The sequence below is a fragment of the Neltuma alba genome, unplaced genomic scaffold (assembly GCF_004799145.2).
Source record: "Neltuma alba isolate B1F8T4 unplaced genomic scaffold, ASM479914v2 tig00004909_pilon, whole genome shotgun sequence".
Lineage (NCBI taxonomy): Eukaryota > Viridiplantae > Streptophyta > Magnoliopsida > Fabales > Fabaceae > Neltuma > Neltuma alba.
Window position 1 is genome coordinate 20997 of NW_021633905.1, and position 18844 is coordinate 39840.

At 34.8% G+C, this 18844-nt stretch overlaps 1 protein-coding gene across 1 annotated transcript in view; it reads left to right on the top strand.

Annotated features, from left to right (window-relative positions):
• The first annotated feature begins 376 nt into the window (after positions 1 to 376).
• The window catches only part of LOC114746124 (uncharacterized), a 65222-nt gene continuing 46754 nt past the window's right edge, over positions 377 to 18844 (top strand). Inside the window, exon 1 of the mRNA XM_028934312.1 lies at positions 377 to 631. Within this exon, the coding sequence (XP_028790145.1) occupies positions 377 to 631 (255 nt within the window). The remainder of the gene's footprint in view (positions 632 to 18844) is intronic.

An 18844-nucleotide genomic window follows, 5' to 3' on the forward strand; every position in this document is an offset into this window, starting at 1 on the left:
GTTATTACTTATTAATAATTATTTTTTCAATCTTACTCTTATTTAATTATCATTGGAAAGAAAAGAAAGAAAGAAGATTCAGAGTTAAAACTTATTTATACATACAGGGAGAGAATTTTAATAAGAATAAGCTTGGGAAAAAATTATCAATTTGAGGCATATTTAGTTATAATTTAACTATACGTGAAAATTAGTCAAAAAGGATTTACATATGGAAGTAGGAAGACTTGTCTGGAATTATGATCATAGGCACTTTTAATTAATTTTATTATTTTTGTCTACATGTGGGTAACTGATAATAAGTGTGCATGCGCATGCAGCATCATTATTAAGATGGACACCTTTGTTGAGAGCAACAAAATATGGTGCTACCGAAATGGTGTGGGCAATCTTGGAAACAATTGAGGATGAAACTGACGAGAAGAAGAATGTGATGTTGGTGGCGGCAGAAGAGAGACAGTCAACCCTATTGGAGCAATTCAAGAAGAACCCAGCCATCTGGAATCGGAAGCTTCACCATGCATCCGACGTCCATGGCAATACTGCCCTGCACTTGGTCGCCAAGCCTTCTCGTCATAGGCTTATGGATACGTCTGTCCTTCACTTGCAATGGGAAATCAGCTGGTTTGAGGTGTGTGTATACATATACTTCTCCGACTCTAAATATAAGACCCACTTTATAGTGTAATTTACACTACAAAATAGGTTTTATATTTAGTACTGGAGGAATATATATGATCACTTAGTTTAATTAATACGAGTAATTTGTAGCTATCATTCAACTGTACATACGTTTGTATTTATGTATGCAGTATGTGAAGAAAATGATGCCGCCGGAGTCCATTAAACGGGAAAATAAGGAAGGCAAAACGCCGGTGATGGTTTTCGAGGAGGAACACCATGATCTGGTGCAAAAAAGTAACCAATGGATGAAGGACATATCCGGAAATTACATAGTGGCGGCGACGCTTATGTCCGGCGTTACCTTTGGAACGTGCTACCAGATCCCGGGAGGCTACGACGGAGGCAACGGCAGGCCGATTGTAGGCAACCGTTATGAATTCCTCATATTTGTTATCACGGCACTGGTTTCCTTTTTCTCCTCCGCCACTTCCCTCGCCGCCTTTCTCGCCATTTACAGCTCTCAAAGGATCGGCCGCATCCCTACCGGAGATCAAATAATTAATTATTTTTAAATAAAAATATTTTTTGAAAAAAATAATAATTAAAAAATTATTTTTATTTTAGATGAAAACGAAATCAAATATCAACCGCCCAAATCATGTTTGAACAATCCAGATATAATAAGCTTGTATATTCATTATTTTGATGAGCAGCCGAATCCGTTTCCTCATTTCACCACATCAAAGCATGCATGTGGTTCACGTCCTGGTTCTGGAATGAATATTTATCACTGACTCCTCGATTGGTTTTCTGTTGCTATGAAGGATGAGGTTCACATCATGACTACTTTCTTGGAACAAGATGTTAGAATTAAGATGAAGATGATGATCAAAGGGTCCCAAAACAAGAAAAATTTTGAAAAAGAAACAAAAAGAAAATCAAAATCATCCAAAACATGCATGAAACACGAAAAGTAAACGAACAAACGTGTCATTTAATTTTCTCTTTCTCTTTCCTTTTTGAAAGGAATCAGTATCTTTTATTTTTCCTTGAACTGAAGCCAGGAAGCATAAGCCTTTTTTTTTAAAAAAGAAACAGACATCTTTTTAAAAAAAAAAAAAAACAGAAAGAGAAGAAGAAAATCAAAATCATCCAAGACATGCATGAAACACGAAAGCAAACAAACAAACGTGTCATTTAATTTTCTCTTTCTCATCAGGTATCTTTTTATTTTTCCTTGAACAGGCGGGAAGCATAAGCATTATTTTTACTTTAAAAAACTGATACTTGAAATATCCCTTAAAATGGAAAAAAAAACAAAGTATACATACAGTGATACTCCCTCTAATTTTTAATATAGGAACTAATTAGGATTTAAATTTGATCATAAATATATAACATCTCAATCTATTTAATTTGTTTATCGTATTTATCATTTTTTTTAACTTATTTAGATATCTTATAAACTGATATATAACCTAATATTACCCAGGATTTTTTTAGAAGATTAAATCACATCTATTATATATAATTGATAAACTTACCTAACTTTTTAATCTACTCAAATTTAATGGTAAAGACCAGAAGTAGTGTTATTTACCTTCAAATTGAAACTTGCATGATAAGATGAATTGCACAGCCCTCTTTTTTCTTTTGTTAAAGCCACACCGATGTGCAGCTTGTTTATGTTGCTCTTAAAGCAGACAAGTTGGAATATATGAAAAAGGGGCCCACATTAAGATTTTCACCCAACGGATGAGACGAAAGTAATATTCCTCCCATCATGGGGCCATGATGTTATACGGCTTTAGCTCGCCTACTTAAATCGTCACAAAGCTCCGTCTGGTCTCAGTCGCCATTAATTATTTCCTGCTGATCGATCCATTGATCCCTTGCACCCCACGTAAGATAGTCGTAAAATCAGTTTTAGTTTGAAATGGCAGAGTTCCATCTTGTTTCCGAACTGGAAGGGCTCGATTTGATGACGAGTAAGGAAATGGAACTGCGTACCGCAGTGAAGAATCGTAAGTGGGGGCGTGTTGTGGATATGTACAAAAGTGATCCAGAGATTCAGAAGAGCAGGATCAACACGTGGGGAGACACGGCATTCCACGCCGCCATTGAGACAGAGGACACTAATACGGTCAAACGATTGATGCATGCAATCAAATCCCGCCGGGGGGGAGGCGAAGAAGCCCTCGACATTCTGTCAATGAAAAATGGCACAGGCAATACTCCTCTTCACTGCGCAGCCTCTCGTGGCTCTGTCCTCATCTGTGAGCGCATCACAAAACTGTTCCCCAAATCACTGGTAGTGAGAAGAATGATCTTTCTTTGTGCACCCTCATTACTTAAAGGGAATTAATCTCAACTGTAATATTAATATATTGAACCCTGCAGATTGGGGTGCGTAATGACAACGGAGAGACTCCTCTCTTCTTAATTGGCTGCTCTTCATAATCACCGAAAGGCCTTCCTCGTTCTCCACCGTGCTGCCGGTGAAGATGGCCAACGGTATTGGAGAAGGAACAACAGTGACACTATGCTTCATTGCACTATTAGGAGAGAATACTTCGGTACGGACACCAGTGCATTAACTAGCTATCTATCAAATAAAGGCTACTAGCTAGCTAGCTAATTTTTATTCTTTTGGTGCACTACTTGCAGAATTGTCGTTGATAATAATTCAATGTTGCCAAGGCATCTCAGTCCTTGCCAATGAGAAGGGCAAGACACCTCTGGCAATCCTTGCCTCTACTCCCTCTCCATTCATAAGCGGTATTCATCTTAGCTGGTGGGAGAGAATTTTCTTCCATTGTGAGTACAATTAAGCGCATTATTTCCGTATATGTTCAATTATTCAAGTTAGAATAATTAATGAGGTTATTATGTTGCGTGCGATCCATCATCATCATCATCATCTAACCATAAGAATTCATGCATGCATCATCATAAAGTCATTTATGCTGAAGAGCCCAATCCTCCTACTGATGATGATCGTGATCGTGGAGAAGAAAGTACTATCGATCTTGAAGATTCAGAGATGACGATGGATGAGGAGCAACGGACCAACAAAAGGGTTACAGAGGAGGAAGTAATTCGTACCTTTGAAGCTGTTTTCAGATTCCCTAGTAGTACGTACCCTACTAGCTATTAATTGATTCGAGTTTATCTGCTTGTTATATTAATTAATGAAATGGGCACATAATAATAAGAAACATATATGACTGACCAAACAAAGAGTTACTAATGTGTGCGTGTGTCTGTGTGTATATTGTGCGTAGAGAATATACAGAGACGCCTACTTGGTTTGAAGATCATGAAACTTCTTGTAGACGGAGACTCTTGGTACGACGCCAATACTGGCACAGTAGACGCACGTGATATGTTCTCAAAGTTGGTTCATGGGGAAGCATTCAAAGAGAGACCTGCACCCTTTTCACGGCCAGCAGACCAGCGGGAAGACAGCGGTAATTAACAAAACGACATATGACTAACTAAAAATTAGTTAATAACCAAGGGGTCAGAATTTGTCTGATGAATTTCTTTCTTTCCTTTCGAATTTGATGGAGTGAAGGGTTTGAAGAAGTATGGACAGTATTGTTGAGCGCAACTAGAAACGGCGCGACGGAGTTGGTGAGGGAAATCCTGAGACGAAAGCCTTTTGCGATATACTCCTCAAGTTTTATTTATAAGGCAGAGAGAGAATGTATTTTTTAGTCCTATTTATAAGGCACTGAGAGAAATTTTTTACATGGATGTACAATTTTACCCTTCATTTATTGTTGTGTTGACTTTGTTTATACGAGGTACTCCTCCGGTCCTAATTATAAGACCCAATTGACTTATTTGAGAAAATTAAGGAAGTAAGTTAAGTTGGTTATTTATAATAAATAAGTGTTGCCATTCCTAAAATATCCTTGCTAATTAAGTATATTGGCTAAAACTATCATTATTAGAAGGATTATCTTGGAAAAAAATGCATAAATATAAGAGACAAAATGGATTGGGTCTTATAATTAGGACCAAATAAAAAGTCAAATTGGGTCTTATAATAAGGACCGGAGGAGTATAATGTATATTAAATAGGGATAAAATTGGAAAGTCATTAAATTTTAAATGAGAGTTAATGAAGTTTAAGGTTTTCCTTGGTTGTGTGAAACATGTTGGAAGTGCCTTATAAATAGGATCAGAGGAGTATGATAAAACCCGTGAGAAGAAGAACATAGTGCTGGTGGCAATAGAGGCGAGGCAATCAGAAATATTGACGGAAGTGATGAAGCACGCAAGTTGGAATGACAAGCGCCTCAGGCATGGAAAGGATGTCAAGGGAAATACTGCGTTACACTTGTCCGCAAAGCGTTCTGTTACTCCCAGTATGTCCGTGTCTGTCATTCACTTGCTGCAGTGGGAAATGCATTGGTTTCAGGTTAGTTTCATTAATTTGATGAGTTGATTATTACAGAGTGATCTGAAAAAAGGCACAGGGCAAGACCAATGAAATCATTGAACGAGACCATTTGGTTAATAATCTATCCAAAAATTCAGTTGTTGATGCACGATAATGTACCATGTGATCTATGTAGCCAATCCCACCTAGTAAAATAAAGCTTGTTATTTTAGTATTATAGGTTTAAAGAACTCATCCAACATGTTGAAGTATTTTTTGAAAAATTAGTTTAGGATACAAAGTGTTATTGAAGTGATAGTTGATAGTGCTGGATGAAATTTAACCCATTATTAAATTGCATATATGAATCTCATATTAACAATATTCATTCCCAGTATGTGCACGGACTTATGCCCGCTTACTTCATGAATGAACCAAACGATGAGGGCAAGACTCCATGGATGATCTTCGTGGAGGAACACGAAGGGATGTTGGCAGAAAGTAACCAGGGGGTGAAGGAAATGTGTGGGAATTACATGGTTGCCGCCACCCTCATTTCCAGTGTTACGTTTGCGACGTGCTTCCAAATCCCAGGGGGTTATGACAGCCAAAAGGGCACACCAATTGTAGGATCTAGCACCGCTGCATTTCAATTGTTTGCTATAACCGGGCTTGTTTCCTTTTGCTTCTCCATCGCTTCTTTGGCTGCCTTTCTTGCCACTTACTCTTCAGGAAGTAGTCAATACGAGCATTATCGTCGAGCTTTGCCCTTGAAGCTTCTTGTTGGCTTTTTCTGCTTGTTTGTCTCCATTGTCTCCATGTTGATTTCCTTCTGTGCTGGCCACGTCTTTGAGCTTTATCCCAACCATAAGTCTAAGTGTATCCCTTTGTACCTTGCTCTCATTTCCATACCTCTTTGCTTTTACTCTGCAACACAAATCCCACTTTACCGGCAACTTCTTGTAGCTAGCCTTGCAACTGGGCCGTTCTCCAGGCCATTCTATGTCCAGCAGCAGCAGTCGCGGCGAGAAATTGATGTTGAAGAAGTAACAGAAACAATAGAAGAAGAATCCAAAACGCCGGTCACCAGAAGAATGATAAGGAAGAGGAGACAACAGTAGAAAGAATCAGCTTCGAAGACCGCGACTCTTTTTTAAGGATTAGGAGAAGGGTGTCAGATTTCAATTTTTAAGTGTATTTAGTATTCTGATTTTTTTTTAATATACCTGTTTCTTATTATAAGTGACTTGTATCCTAAACCCATAAATTAAAAAAATACATTAAATTAATCATTTTTTCACATTTACCCTTATTAAATAAAGATATTTAAAAATGTGTTTTATGTGAAATATTTGCTTTTTCTCAGTCAACACATTTACACTTTTCTCCTCCCTCTTGCTTTATGTCCCACGTGGCAACTTCCGGTAGAAGAACAAGACAAAAGGACTTCACAGGAAATTAAAAGTCGTGAGAGAGAGGGGGGGACGGACTGCATAGCCTTAGGGACTGTTTGGTTTGATGGGAGGGTGGGATGCGGAGGGGGAGGAGAAATTTTATCCTCACCTTATTTAGTTTGATTAAAAAGAAAGAGAGAGGAGGATATTTAATGATCTCTTGTTTGGTTTAAGGAGGCGAGGGGAGGGATAGGAATAATCAATTTACTATTTTACCCTTACATATTAGTTTATATTTTTTATTGATATATTATATAAATTAATTTACATCTTAATTTAAATTATATAACTTAATAAAAATTCAATCTTATCATGTTAATATGTGCATTAAAAATTGTTACAGTAATTTTTTATTCTAATTAGTATAATAATATATTTAAAATAATCAAATTAACAAATTTTATATGCTCGAAGAAAAAAGAAATTTATTCTCTTTAGGGTATCTTTTTTTTTTCAGCTTTAAAATATATTTAATAAATAATATATTTATTAAAAACAATTGATTTTATAATATTATAATTTTTTATTTAAATAATTTTTTATAATATATTTTTAAATTATAATAATTTATTTTTTATTTTTTATTTAGGATAATATATTTTTTTATTTGAAATAAATATTATAATAATATATTTTATGGGTAGAAGTGGAATATTAAAAAAACATAAAGGTACAATAGTCCAAAAATTTAGCTCCCCTCCAAAATCCCCTAATTTGGAGGGGAGCTAAAATGGGGAGAGGGAAGGGAAGGGACATTTTGGCTTCTCTTTTCTCCAAAATTTTTAACCAAATGCGAGGAGAGGTTCATTTTCCCTCCCCTCCCCTATCCTTCCCTCCAACCAAACAAACTCTTACGCTGTGTTTGGCTCGATGGAGGGGAGGGGAGGGGAGGGATTTTAATCAAGGGAAGGGGAGGGGAGGAAAGGGGAGGGTAGCTACAAAGGGGAGGGGAGGGAGGAGGAAGGGAGGGGAGGGATTTTAATGATCTCCTGTTTGGATTGATTGGAGGGGAGGGGAGGGAGCAATTTTAATAATACCTTATTTTGTTTTAATAAAAAATTGACTATTTTAACCTCATAAAATTTAAATGAATTTTCTCACTTTTTATTTTGTTAAGATATAACTATATATATAATACAATTCACCAATTTTGATTTACAAGACATAGTTACACACTCATAGAATATCAAGATAAAAAGTCACGAGTGATAGATTTCAATAAAAAAAAAGACCTTGGAGGTGAAAGAAAATACTAACAACCTCTTGGAATTAGAAGAAGAGAAAAAAAAAAGTTCTAATTTTGGAGACAATTATCTTAATAACCTCTTGTTAAATGCCCAAAAAAACTCTCTTATGTAGAAATGTTTACAACTGATTAGAGGTTAACAAATCAAAAGGGTATATAAGGAATTAAAATATTATCTCTCATCTCCCCTCCAAAAAACCCCACTTTTGGAGGGAAGGCTAGAAGGGAAGAGGAGGGGAGAAGAATCCCTCCCCTCTTTAAAAAACATCTTAACCAAACGAGGGGAGGGGAGGGGCTCTCCTCCCCTCCTAAAAAATTACACCAGCCAAACGAGGGGAGGGGAGCAACTCCCCTCCCCTCCCCTCCAAAAATCCCGTACCAAACATAGCGTTAATGAGCAAGGAACAAGTTTTTAGCATATTCCGAGTGGTGGTTGTAACCAGAAAAAAGTAACATAGCAAGGAACAAGTTTCAAGGCTCGTCACCTTAATGAGTATTCTAAACTTATCAGATCTAAATCATCTAAATCTCATTTGAACAAGTCATATTTTAGATTTTTAATTAATTATTTTTAAACAAAAAAATTATTTTTTTTGAAAAAAATATAGTTAATAGATTATCTTTATTTTATATTCTACATCAATTAAAATAATTATTTTGAATCAACAAAAATAAAACAGAAATTAAATTTAAACCATCCAAATAAAATTTGAATGGTTCAGATCTGATGATTTTAAGGTACTCATCAAAGTGATGAGCATAGTAATTGGTTCCACATTAGGGTGATGAATGCATCAAAAAATAAGATTAGGATGTTGAATATACCTGAAAAATAAAATTAGAATGTTGGGTACAGTATTGCCTTCGACTGTGATACCTAATTGCAGTTGATCAGTTTTATATCTTTTATTACTCTTATTTTGTCGTTCTGGTGAACTATAAATTCCATTACTTTTACTTTCAAACTGAATAGGATTTTTGTGTTAGAAATTTTTGTTTTTAAATACTATAAATCTACATTATATATATATTTATACTTGTCAATGTCAATGGCAAGTTACCTAAGTGGGCGCAATTCTTGAGTTTTGAATTTGGTATTAATATATTTATATGTATGTGTGTTTAATTATATAAAATTAAAATTATACGTTTTTTTGCCATCCAAAAAAATAAATGTTTATATTTGGACATATCTTTGCTTACGGGTTGGTAAGTGTAACTGGTTTGAAGCTAGTTTGTATTTTTTTTCATTTAACATTCAATATCTTAAGTTTAAAGTGCCTGTAAGTGTATAAATAATGCTGAAAAAATTACTTGAGATGACTAACTGAACCAATAATTATTAAATTGCGTATATATATGCTTCTATATATCCCATATACTACATTATTTATTCACAGCATGTGCGGGAACTTACGCCTGCTTACTTCATGAGTCAACCAAACGATGAGGGCAACAAGATTCGATGGTTGATCTCCAAGAAGAAACGCCGTGGCATGAGCACTGGAATTCATTCCATCATAAATAATTTATGGGTTTCATCATTTCGTATGAGGAAAGGCAAGAGCTCTCTTTTAGTCTTTTATTACTTTCTGTGATGTGAGAGTACTGACTGTATTTTTTCTGGGCGTCTTTTTGATGAATAAATGTAATACTGAAGCCAACTGGAACGTATTTCCCAGAGTTTTCCTTTTACTTGTTCTTTTCCATTTTTTTTTTTTGGCGTACGCGATCAACTTCAAGGGATCATGCGACGCGTATCTGTTTTTAAATTTTGTTTTGTGGTCCTCCTCTTAGACTCGGGGACTAAAATCTCAACTTTACCTGTCTTACAGATATTAATGCAAACAAAAATGAGAGTTTATGATCTTTATATAAACGAATTGAATTCTACTTTAATGAGGCTAGTAACTGGTAAGAGGGAGTTCGCAGGCTTTGCTTCGGTGTGGGTTGCGCGTGAAAGCCATAGGGGTGGGTTTTCTCCCCAGTGGGAGAGGATTGTATGTGTGAGCAATTTTTCCATACACCACTCTGTTTTTATTTATAAGCTATCTTATAATTAATAATTTTTTTAATTTTATCCTTGTTGACTTAATAAATACATAGAGAGAGATAAGATAAATATGTAAGAAAAATATAAAATGTAGTTTTAATACCCTCTCTTCAATAAGGACACAAGTGAAAAAATGATTAATTTAATGTATTTTTTGATTTGCAGTCTTCCAATATAAATAACTTATAAATAGAAATATTATTAAGTGACAATATCCAAGATACCAGCCTAACAGGACGCGGGTGCTTGGTAACATATAAATTATTACTACGAATTCGTGATCATGTACTAAATATAAAAATTAAATAATTAATTTAAAGATACTAAAAAAATAATTAAGTTAATTTTTTGTAATAAATATATTTTTTCTAATATACTCTTGCTAATCATATATATTAACTAAAACTTTCATGTAATGAAGTTTTTAATAAGTGCAACTATTACAATAATTATTTTTAAAAAATAGATAAATACGAGAGGTAAAATAAATTATAATCTTATATTTATGATCAAATTAAATATTAAATTAACTTTTATGTCAAGAAGGAGGTAGTACTTCTTTTTATAAGATATAAATTTTTGAGTCTGTGCGCAATTTTTAATATAACTACACTTTAGGAATTTTTAATGCATTTTTATTTTTACTGTCAATTAATTCCATGTCCCTCTTTTATTTTATTTTTTCTGCACCCTCATCTATTTTTTTACTTATTCTCTTTCAAGCCTATCTTTTTTATAAATAATATTGCTTTTGGAAAATAAGTTGTATTTTTACATATTTATTGTTTTTAATTAATTTAAACCAACTTTCTAATATATATATATTTTGATTATTTATATCATATAAAAAGGAATAGAGGTAGTGTTTCATCCCGTACTTTATAATAGTAATAATAATAATTAAATATTCCTCCTAAAAATGACTTATAAATTAGCTATAAGAGGGCGTACATTTGAATTTGGAAGAAATACATTCCCCTCCCTCTTCTCATCAAATTATTTTTTTTTTCCACATGCAATTGTTATTGTAGGCAGCCTAACTCTTGTAATTATATATATTTTTAAACTTTCCAAATATCGCGTCAAATTTAATTGGCTATTAAATCACTATAAATGGTTATTAATTGATATTGAATGGAATGAATTTTTCAAACCTATCCTTGCCTAATTTAACTTATCCAGTTCCCTAGCTATCCTCATAAAATTGTTGTTGTAAGAATTAGATATGCAGAAGGCAACAGATTGGAACTATTATTATATTTATAATTCTTATTGTGTGTGTTTGTGTGTGTGTGTGTTATATGTATCATTATAAAATATAGCATCGAATATACATTTATATAAATATAATTATTATTGAGTATATAGCTAGTGTATATATTAGCTATTAATTATGTATTATAATTATATTTATTCAATTTTAATAATTATAAATTTAAATTTTATATTAAATGTTTATATTTTAAATAAAATTATATAGTTTAAAACACAACTTAAATAGAATAAAGGTAAAATTATCCATATGAAAATATCTGTCTTTTGAACTGATTAAGGCAACTGAAATCTCCCTCTCTTCTCATTAATTCAAACCTCCCATTCCCTGCTTGGAGCTAAATACACCCTTGGTCACTCAATTTTTATCAAAAAAAAATTCATTAAAACACAAAAAATGTAAATTAAATCTTTAATCAAAATAAATCTAAAGTAAATCAAAATTCAAAGGCAAAAGTACGGTAGAGAAGGAAACCACCCTCTTTGTCGATGCATGGAAATATTTTTAAAAAAGTAATCAATAAATAAGATATTTTTCGGCGGGTAGCAGCGTCCTTTATCTGACACCAATTTTTTTTGGCAAATGTCTTTTTAATGTGAAAATTATTTTTAATCTTTAGAGAAAACGTACATAATCAATCTTATATATGCATTTTCAATCAAATTCAAATTAGACGAATTAAAATAAGTACAGAATATAACCCCAAGGGGTTAAGTCAGCTGGCTGGGGCTGTCCTAGCTTAACCACAGGTTTCGAGTTCGAGCTGTGGGAATGCAGCACCCTGAGGGGCCAGAGGGCGCCGACCGAAAGGTTCCTTGCAAGCCTTCGATCCGGATTAGTCTGGGGACGTTGTCACGGCTGAAAGACGCCTATTTCCCTGGGATACCGGAAGAGAAATAAAAAAAAAAAAATAAGTACAGAATATTAACAATAAGAACTAGTGATGAGGAAACTATGTGTAAAAAATTTAAACGTCCAAATGTGATTAAAAATTGATATTCATCTAATCTTAAATATAAAATTCATCAAAAAGTATTGATTTCATGCTAATTAGAAGATTTATTTTTTTTAATCGTTTTGCTCACAATATCCTTATTTACTGGGGTTTCTTCATCTATACGCATTAAATACTAAAATTTGAATAATAGGGGTAATAAATGGGTAATATCCGAAAATGTAACAAATTTAGGCACTACTCCCTCCATCTTTTTTTAAAACAACAACTAACATACTCTCTTATCCCTAAATATAAACAACATTTACAAACTGTTTTAAACTCTCTTTTTTTAACAAATTTCCTATTTTTTCCATTAATTACTTATTTTAATATCCAATATGTTTATTATCTTATTTTCCTAACCATCATCTCTCCATCCACATTCTCTCTCTTTCATAATTCTAGTTAATACACATAATTAACAAAGATATTTTAACAAAGACAATACCTATTTATTACAGATAACTAACTTAACAAACTTTCTTAATTTACTGGAATTAGTCAACTAACTCTTATATTAAAGACCGGAGGTAGCATTTAACTAATTTGAAAGGATTAATTGAGAAAGTTAAGTAAATGAATTGATTATAACAAATGCGATATGATCTCGCTAAAGTATGTATATATAATATTAGATTGTATATCATTTTATAAGTAAAGTAAATTAATTTTAAAAAATAAAATAATAAATATAAGAGATTGAGTATATCAAAATCTTATATTTAAGACCAAATCAAACTATCAACAAGCCCTTATATCAGAGATATGAGGGAGCTAATATAACTTTTTACGCATGATAAATATTATTAGAGGAGTTAACTAAAATTATCTAGTACATGAGGGAAGTCGATCAAAAACTTTCTTGAATCAATTCCGAACAGTATGAGTAAACTTGCTCTGGCTAGACTCGGCTACATCATTATCCTCTCCATCTCTCTGTGGTGTTATTTGTTATGGACAAGTGGATCCAACATATTTAATTAAATAGGGCCTTGTTCCATTTAAGTTAATTATTTAATACGTTTTATATAATTTATAGATAAATCTGTCAAAAAAATAAAAAAGAAGAAAATCAAATCCGAAACGTGAAACACGAAAAAAGAAATGAAGGGATGATGATCCAAAAAGAAGAAACTGATTGTCATTCTCTTTTTTTTTTCAGATGAATTATTTTTTGCCCACTTGTTGACTCGTCTTCAATGGATGATGCGATATAAGTGAAGAACATGAATGGATTACACTCCAAGCAAGTGAGACAGACAAAAGGAAAAGTAGGAAGCATCTGATTGGTTTGGAATTTCTGTCAATCAAAATGGCACAATTAAAATTCAAATACAAATTAGCTAATTCTGCTTTGCTTCGGCTTTCAATTCCCTCACTTGAAGTTGCGGCCCATTCACTTGAAGTTGGCCCCAAAATGAAAGCTAAGCTTATCCCAATGTACAGTTTGATTTTCCTACCATTGTTGTTTTACACATCAGCTCAGATTCCACTCTACTGGGATCTGGTCAGAGCCTCTTTCAAGAAGGTGCCACAGCCAAGATACATGGGAGAGAGCTTAACGATCACTATTCCCAAAAAAAGAAGCAGAATGTAGGATATTGTTTCTTTTATTGACTGTACAATTTTCTTTTTCCATATTGCCATTGGATTGAATCACATTCGAATATTGTTGTGTCTTAGCTCTTCTTAAAGTGGTTTTTTTTTCCATTCATTCAGATTCAAATTCAATTGGTCATATCTTACTTTATGTAGTTACGTGCCTTTCAGTTAGATGAATACCCAAATTCCTATAACTAAGTATCGGTTGTGTTCGTAGACACTCTCACATGTTCTATACATTAATATGTGAAGGACAAATATTCAAATAATGTCTCTTAATTTCTTCTTCCAATTACTTAAAAAAGGCAATATCATGGGCCCATGGGAGGAATATTACTTTCGTCTCATACGCTGGAAAGAACATATATAACTGTATATATGTGTATATATATGTATGTATACATAATAACCTTGAAAATCTTAATGGGGGCCACTTTTTCATATATCTCAACTTGTCTGCAATTGTTTTGCTCATCAATGCTGCTTGAATATTAACAGAAACAAGATGCACATCGTGTGGCTTTAATAATACTTATCAAAATTTCGCACACTTATTGTCTTCTAATTATTTATAAAACTTAGATTTATCATAAAAACAGGAAAAGAAATTATACATATGCAGTTAAACGATTGGGGATGCTTATTGTGGTCGTTTTCTTCTCATTTGTGTGTGTGTGTAGAGAGGGAGTCCAGTGGTACAGTTGTAAGAAATAAGGAGTTACATGAAATACTTGTATTTAGTGAGTCATTTTTCTAGTTAGTCATTTCTGGTCGGTTCTAGTTAGTATGTGCCTGAAATTCTCGTTTTGGGCCCGCTGGTAGCCTTGAGTCTGTCTTTAAATAGGGCCTCTAATGTACAGAATAAACAAGCCCATCATTTTGTGTTTTTTGTACTCAAAATTACTCTAGTTGAATGAAGATTTTTTCCACTGAAACGTTGCATTTATCTTTTCTGATCTGAAGCCTTTGTTCTTCATGGCATCAGAGCCTAGGGTTTTCCCTGTTCTTGCTCGATTTTGGTGACCTAACGGAGGATCTACGTACGGCAAGAAGCAGCATGGGCGAAGAGAAGTCTACCGTGGAAGCTCTGCTGTTCTCTCACCTGTTATTCTTGCACCCGTCAGACAAGCAAGGCACCTCGATTGTTCACCATGTGCTCATCGGGACAGAAAACTACATCGTGTGGAGCAGAGCCATGAGGATAGCGCTGATAGGGAAAAATAAATTGGGCTTCATTACTGGAAGTTGCAAGAAAGAGGATCAAGACGCTTCGTTGAGGGAGCAGTGGGAACGATGCAATGTGATCGTTCTTTCATGGATCCTGAACTCGATATCTAAAGAGCTTGCTAATGGCGTAATTTTCTTTTAGAGTGCACACGCAGTATGGATCGACCTGAAGGAAAGGTTCGACAAGAAAAATGGGGCTAGAATCTTCGCTCTGCATCGCAAAATCAACTCACTCCGGCAAGGGTCCCTCTTCGTGTCGGCCTACTACTCGAAACTGAAAGAGCTCTGGGAAGAGCAATCGGTGCTGGTGATCCTCTTGTCTTGCACCTGTGCCACCTCTCAGACCTATGCAGAGGTTATGCAAGAGCAGAAGCTCCTGCAATTTTTGATGGGATTAAATGAATCCTACTCACAAGCGCAGAGCCAAATCTTATTGATGAATCCCTTGCCTTCAGTCAACGAGGCTTTTTCCATGGTGATCCAAGATGAGGCTCAGAAGTGTATCGCTGGTGCTGAAAGAAATTCACCTGGTGAAGGAATTGCGATGGCGATACGCGGACGCGGACGAGGCAGAGGTCGCGGACGTGGTGAGACTGGACTGGAGTGCTCCTACTGCCACAAGAAAGGACATAGCCTAGAGAATTGTTACCAGATAATCAGGTATCCAGCGAATTTCAAGGGTAATAGAGTGAGACAGAACAAAGAAGTTCCTCAAGGGGTTTCAGATGTAATCGTGAGCCGGAAATACTTGCAAGTACAACAAATACTGTGGCGCCTAGCTTCACTCAGGAGCAGTACCAAAAAATCCTGGACCTGATAAAAAAGGATACAGAAGTCACCACTCATGCACTAACCGGTACAGGTTTGGCAGTTCCCTCTACTTATAATATGTCCTTTGTAATTTGGATTTTAGATTCTGGGGCAACGACGCACATGATAGGAGATTTAAATTTATTATTAGATTATTAGAGTATACGATGGACCTATTCGAGCAATTAAAATACCTGATGGGAGTAGGGTCCTCATAACACACATAGGTAGAGTGAAGATTTCAGAAGAAATTCTCCTTGAAAATGTTTTATTTGCTCCCCAGCTCAAATTCAATTTAATTTCAATATCTAGACTTACGAAGGAACATAGTTGTGTAGCTTCTTTCTTTCCTGATCTCTGTTTAGTGCAGGCCCTATAGGGCGGGAAGATGAAGCTTATTGGTAAAGTTGTGGACGATTTATACATATTAAGAATAGCGAGAAATTTTCATTCTGTTCATATTGCTGGGAACATTGATAAACTTGAGAATTTTAGTGATATTGCTTTGTGGCATAAGAGGTTAGGGCATGCCCCTCTTTTTGTAATGCAACATTTGGATTTTGTAGTGAAAGACAGTATACTTGCAAGTCAAATGTGTGATGTTTGTGTTCAATCTAAGCATACCAAGTTTCCCTTTAATTCTAGCTGTATAAAAACCAAAAGCTCCTTTGAACTTCTGCATATTGATATTTGGGGTCCATATAGGATCTTGACACATCAAGGTTTTAGATTCTTTCTCACTGTAGTTGACGATTTTTCAAGGGGAACCTGGGTTTTTATGATGCGAAACAAATCAGAGGCTGTTGTCCATATTAAAAACTTTGTTTCTTATATCTTCACTCAATTTATAAGCATTTGCAAAGGATAAGAAGTGATAATGGAACAGAATTCATAAATATAGAGTTAAAAAGTTTTTTGCAAGAAAAAGGAATCATACATGAGACATCTTGCCCTTATACTCCTGAGCAAAATGGGGTAGTGGAGAGAAAACATAGAACCATAATGCAATTAACTAGGGCCCTAATGTTGCAGTCTAACGTACCTACTGAATTTTGGGGAGAGTGTGTGAAAATGGCTGTTCACCTAGTTAACAGAATTCCCTCCAAAATAATAGGGTACAAGACTCCTTATGAGAGAGTATATGGGCACAAACCTAATTTAAATAATTTGAGAGTTTTTGGATGCTTGGCCTATGCTACAGATCTGAAAGTGCAAGATAAACTTATGACTAGAGCAATTCCATGTGTTTTCTTAGGATATCCTGATAATCAGAAAGGTTTTATTCTTCTTGACCTAAGAAATAAAGATGTTCTGATTAGTAGGCATGTTAAGTTTTTAGAAGATAGATTCCCTTATGAGGATTCAGTAAGTATTGAGCCAGGGGGAGTAAGGCCCATGTTGAAGAAGATGTTCTGGTATGAAACAGACCAAAACCATTTCAAGACAAATGCAAGAAATGTGAGAGCTGATCAAACAGAACAAGAAGGCGCACAAACTGACACTCAACAGGTAAATGGAGATTGTAATGAACCTAAATGTGATCAGTTCAGACTAGCAAGGGAGAAAAGGCCTCCCATATGGTCGAAAGATTACATTTGTTCCTTACTATCTTCTGAGACAAAGTCAAGTCAAGGTAGCAAGTGTAAATATCCTATTGCCAACTATGTATCTTATTCGAATATTTCCCCTGATTATATGACTTTCCTTTGTTCTATTGATTCTCATACAGAACCAACTAAGTATGAAGAAGCTGTAACTGATAAGAGATGGGTAGATGCAATGAAAAATGAAATTGATGCACTTAATAGCAATAGAACATGGGACATTGTTTCTCTACCCAAAGGGAAAAGACCTATAGGATGTGAGTGAGTCTACAAAATTAAATATAATTCAGATGGGAGTATAGATAAGTACAAGGCTAGGTTGGTAGCAAAAGGTTATAATCAAAGGGAAGGAATAGACTACCATGAAACTTTTTCCCCTGTTGTTAAAATGTTTACCATGCATTTAGTACTTAAACTTGCTGCTGTAAATAGATGGAATTTGTACCAGATGGATGTGCATAATGCTTTTTTGCAGGGAGACCTCAATGAGGAGGTCTACATGAAGATCCCCCAAGGTTTTGAAAGAAAGGGGGAGAATCTGGTTTGTAAACTAAGGAAATCACTTTATGGGCTTCCAGACAATGGAATCAAAAACTATCACAAGCCTTGATAGGTGGAGGAGGGTTCAGACAGAGTAAAAATGACTACTCACTATTTGTTAAGCATTTTTCAGATGATGTGGTAATCATTTTAGTTTATGTTGATGATTTGCTGCTGACAGGTAGTTCTGAAAATGGCATTAAATTCACTAAGAATTTTCTACATAACAGGTTTAGAATTAAAGATCTTGGTCACATGAAATATTTTCTTGGGATAGAGATAGCTAAATCTAAAAAAGGGATAGTCTTATCTCAAAGGAAATATGTATTAGATTTATTATCTCAAACTGGTATGAGTGGCTGTAAACCTTTGTCTATTCCTATGCCACAAAATTTAAAATTAATGCCTTATGTGAAAGGAAAGACAAAAGAGGAAGACCTTCTGAGTAGGCCTGATAGATATAGGCAGCTAATTGGTAAATTAATTTATTTAACCTTAACTCGTCCTGATATATCTTTTTCTGTCCTGAATTTGAGTCAATTTATGCAAACTCCTACCAAGGCTCACATGGCAGTAGCCAAAGCGGTGGTGAGATACCTAAAGGGAACTCCGGGCTTGGGAATTTTCTTGAGCTATGAAGGAAAGCTGGAAATGGAGTGTTTCTGTGACTCAGATTGGGCATCTTGTGCAATTACACGGCGTTCGGTTACTAGATATTTGCTGAAGCTTAGGGGTTTGCTAGTCATGTGGAAGACTAAGAAGCAAAATACTGTCTCGAAGTCATCTGCAGAGGCTGAGTATAGGGCAATAAGTATGGCAACTTCAGAGCTAGTATGGGCTTTAAATCTATTGAAAGATCTGAGTATTGAGCATCCAGAGCCAGTAAGAGTTTTCTGTGATAGTCAAGCGGCCATCCACATTGCTGCAAATCCAGTTTATCATGAGAGGACAAAGCATATTGAAGTGGACTACCATTTTATCAGAGAAAAGTGGGAGTCCAGGCAAATTGATCTGAAGCATGTAA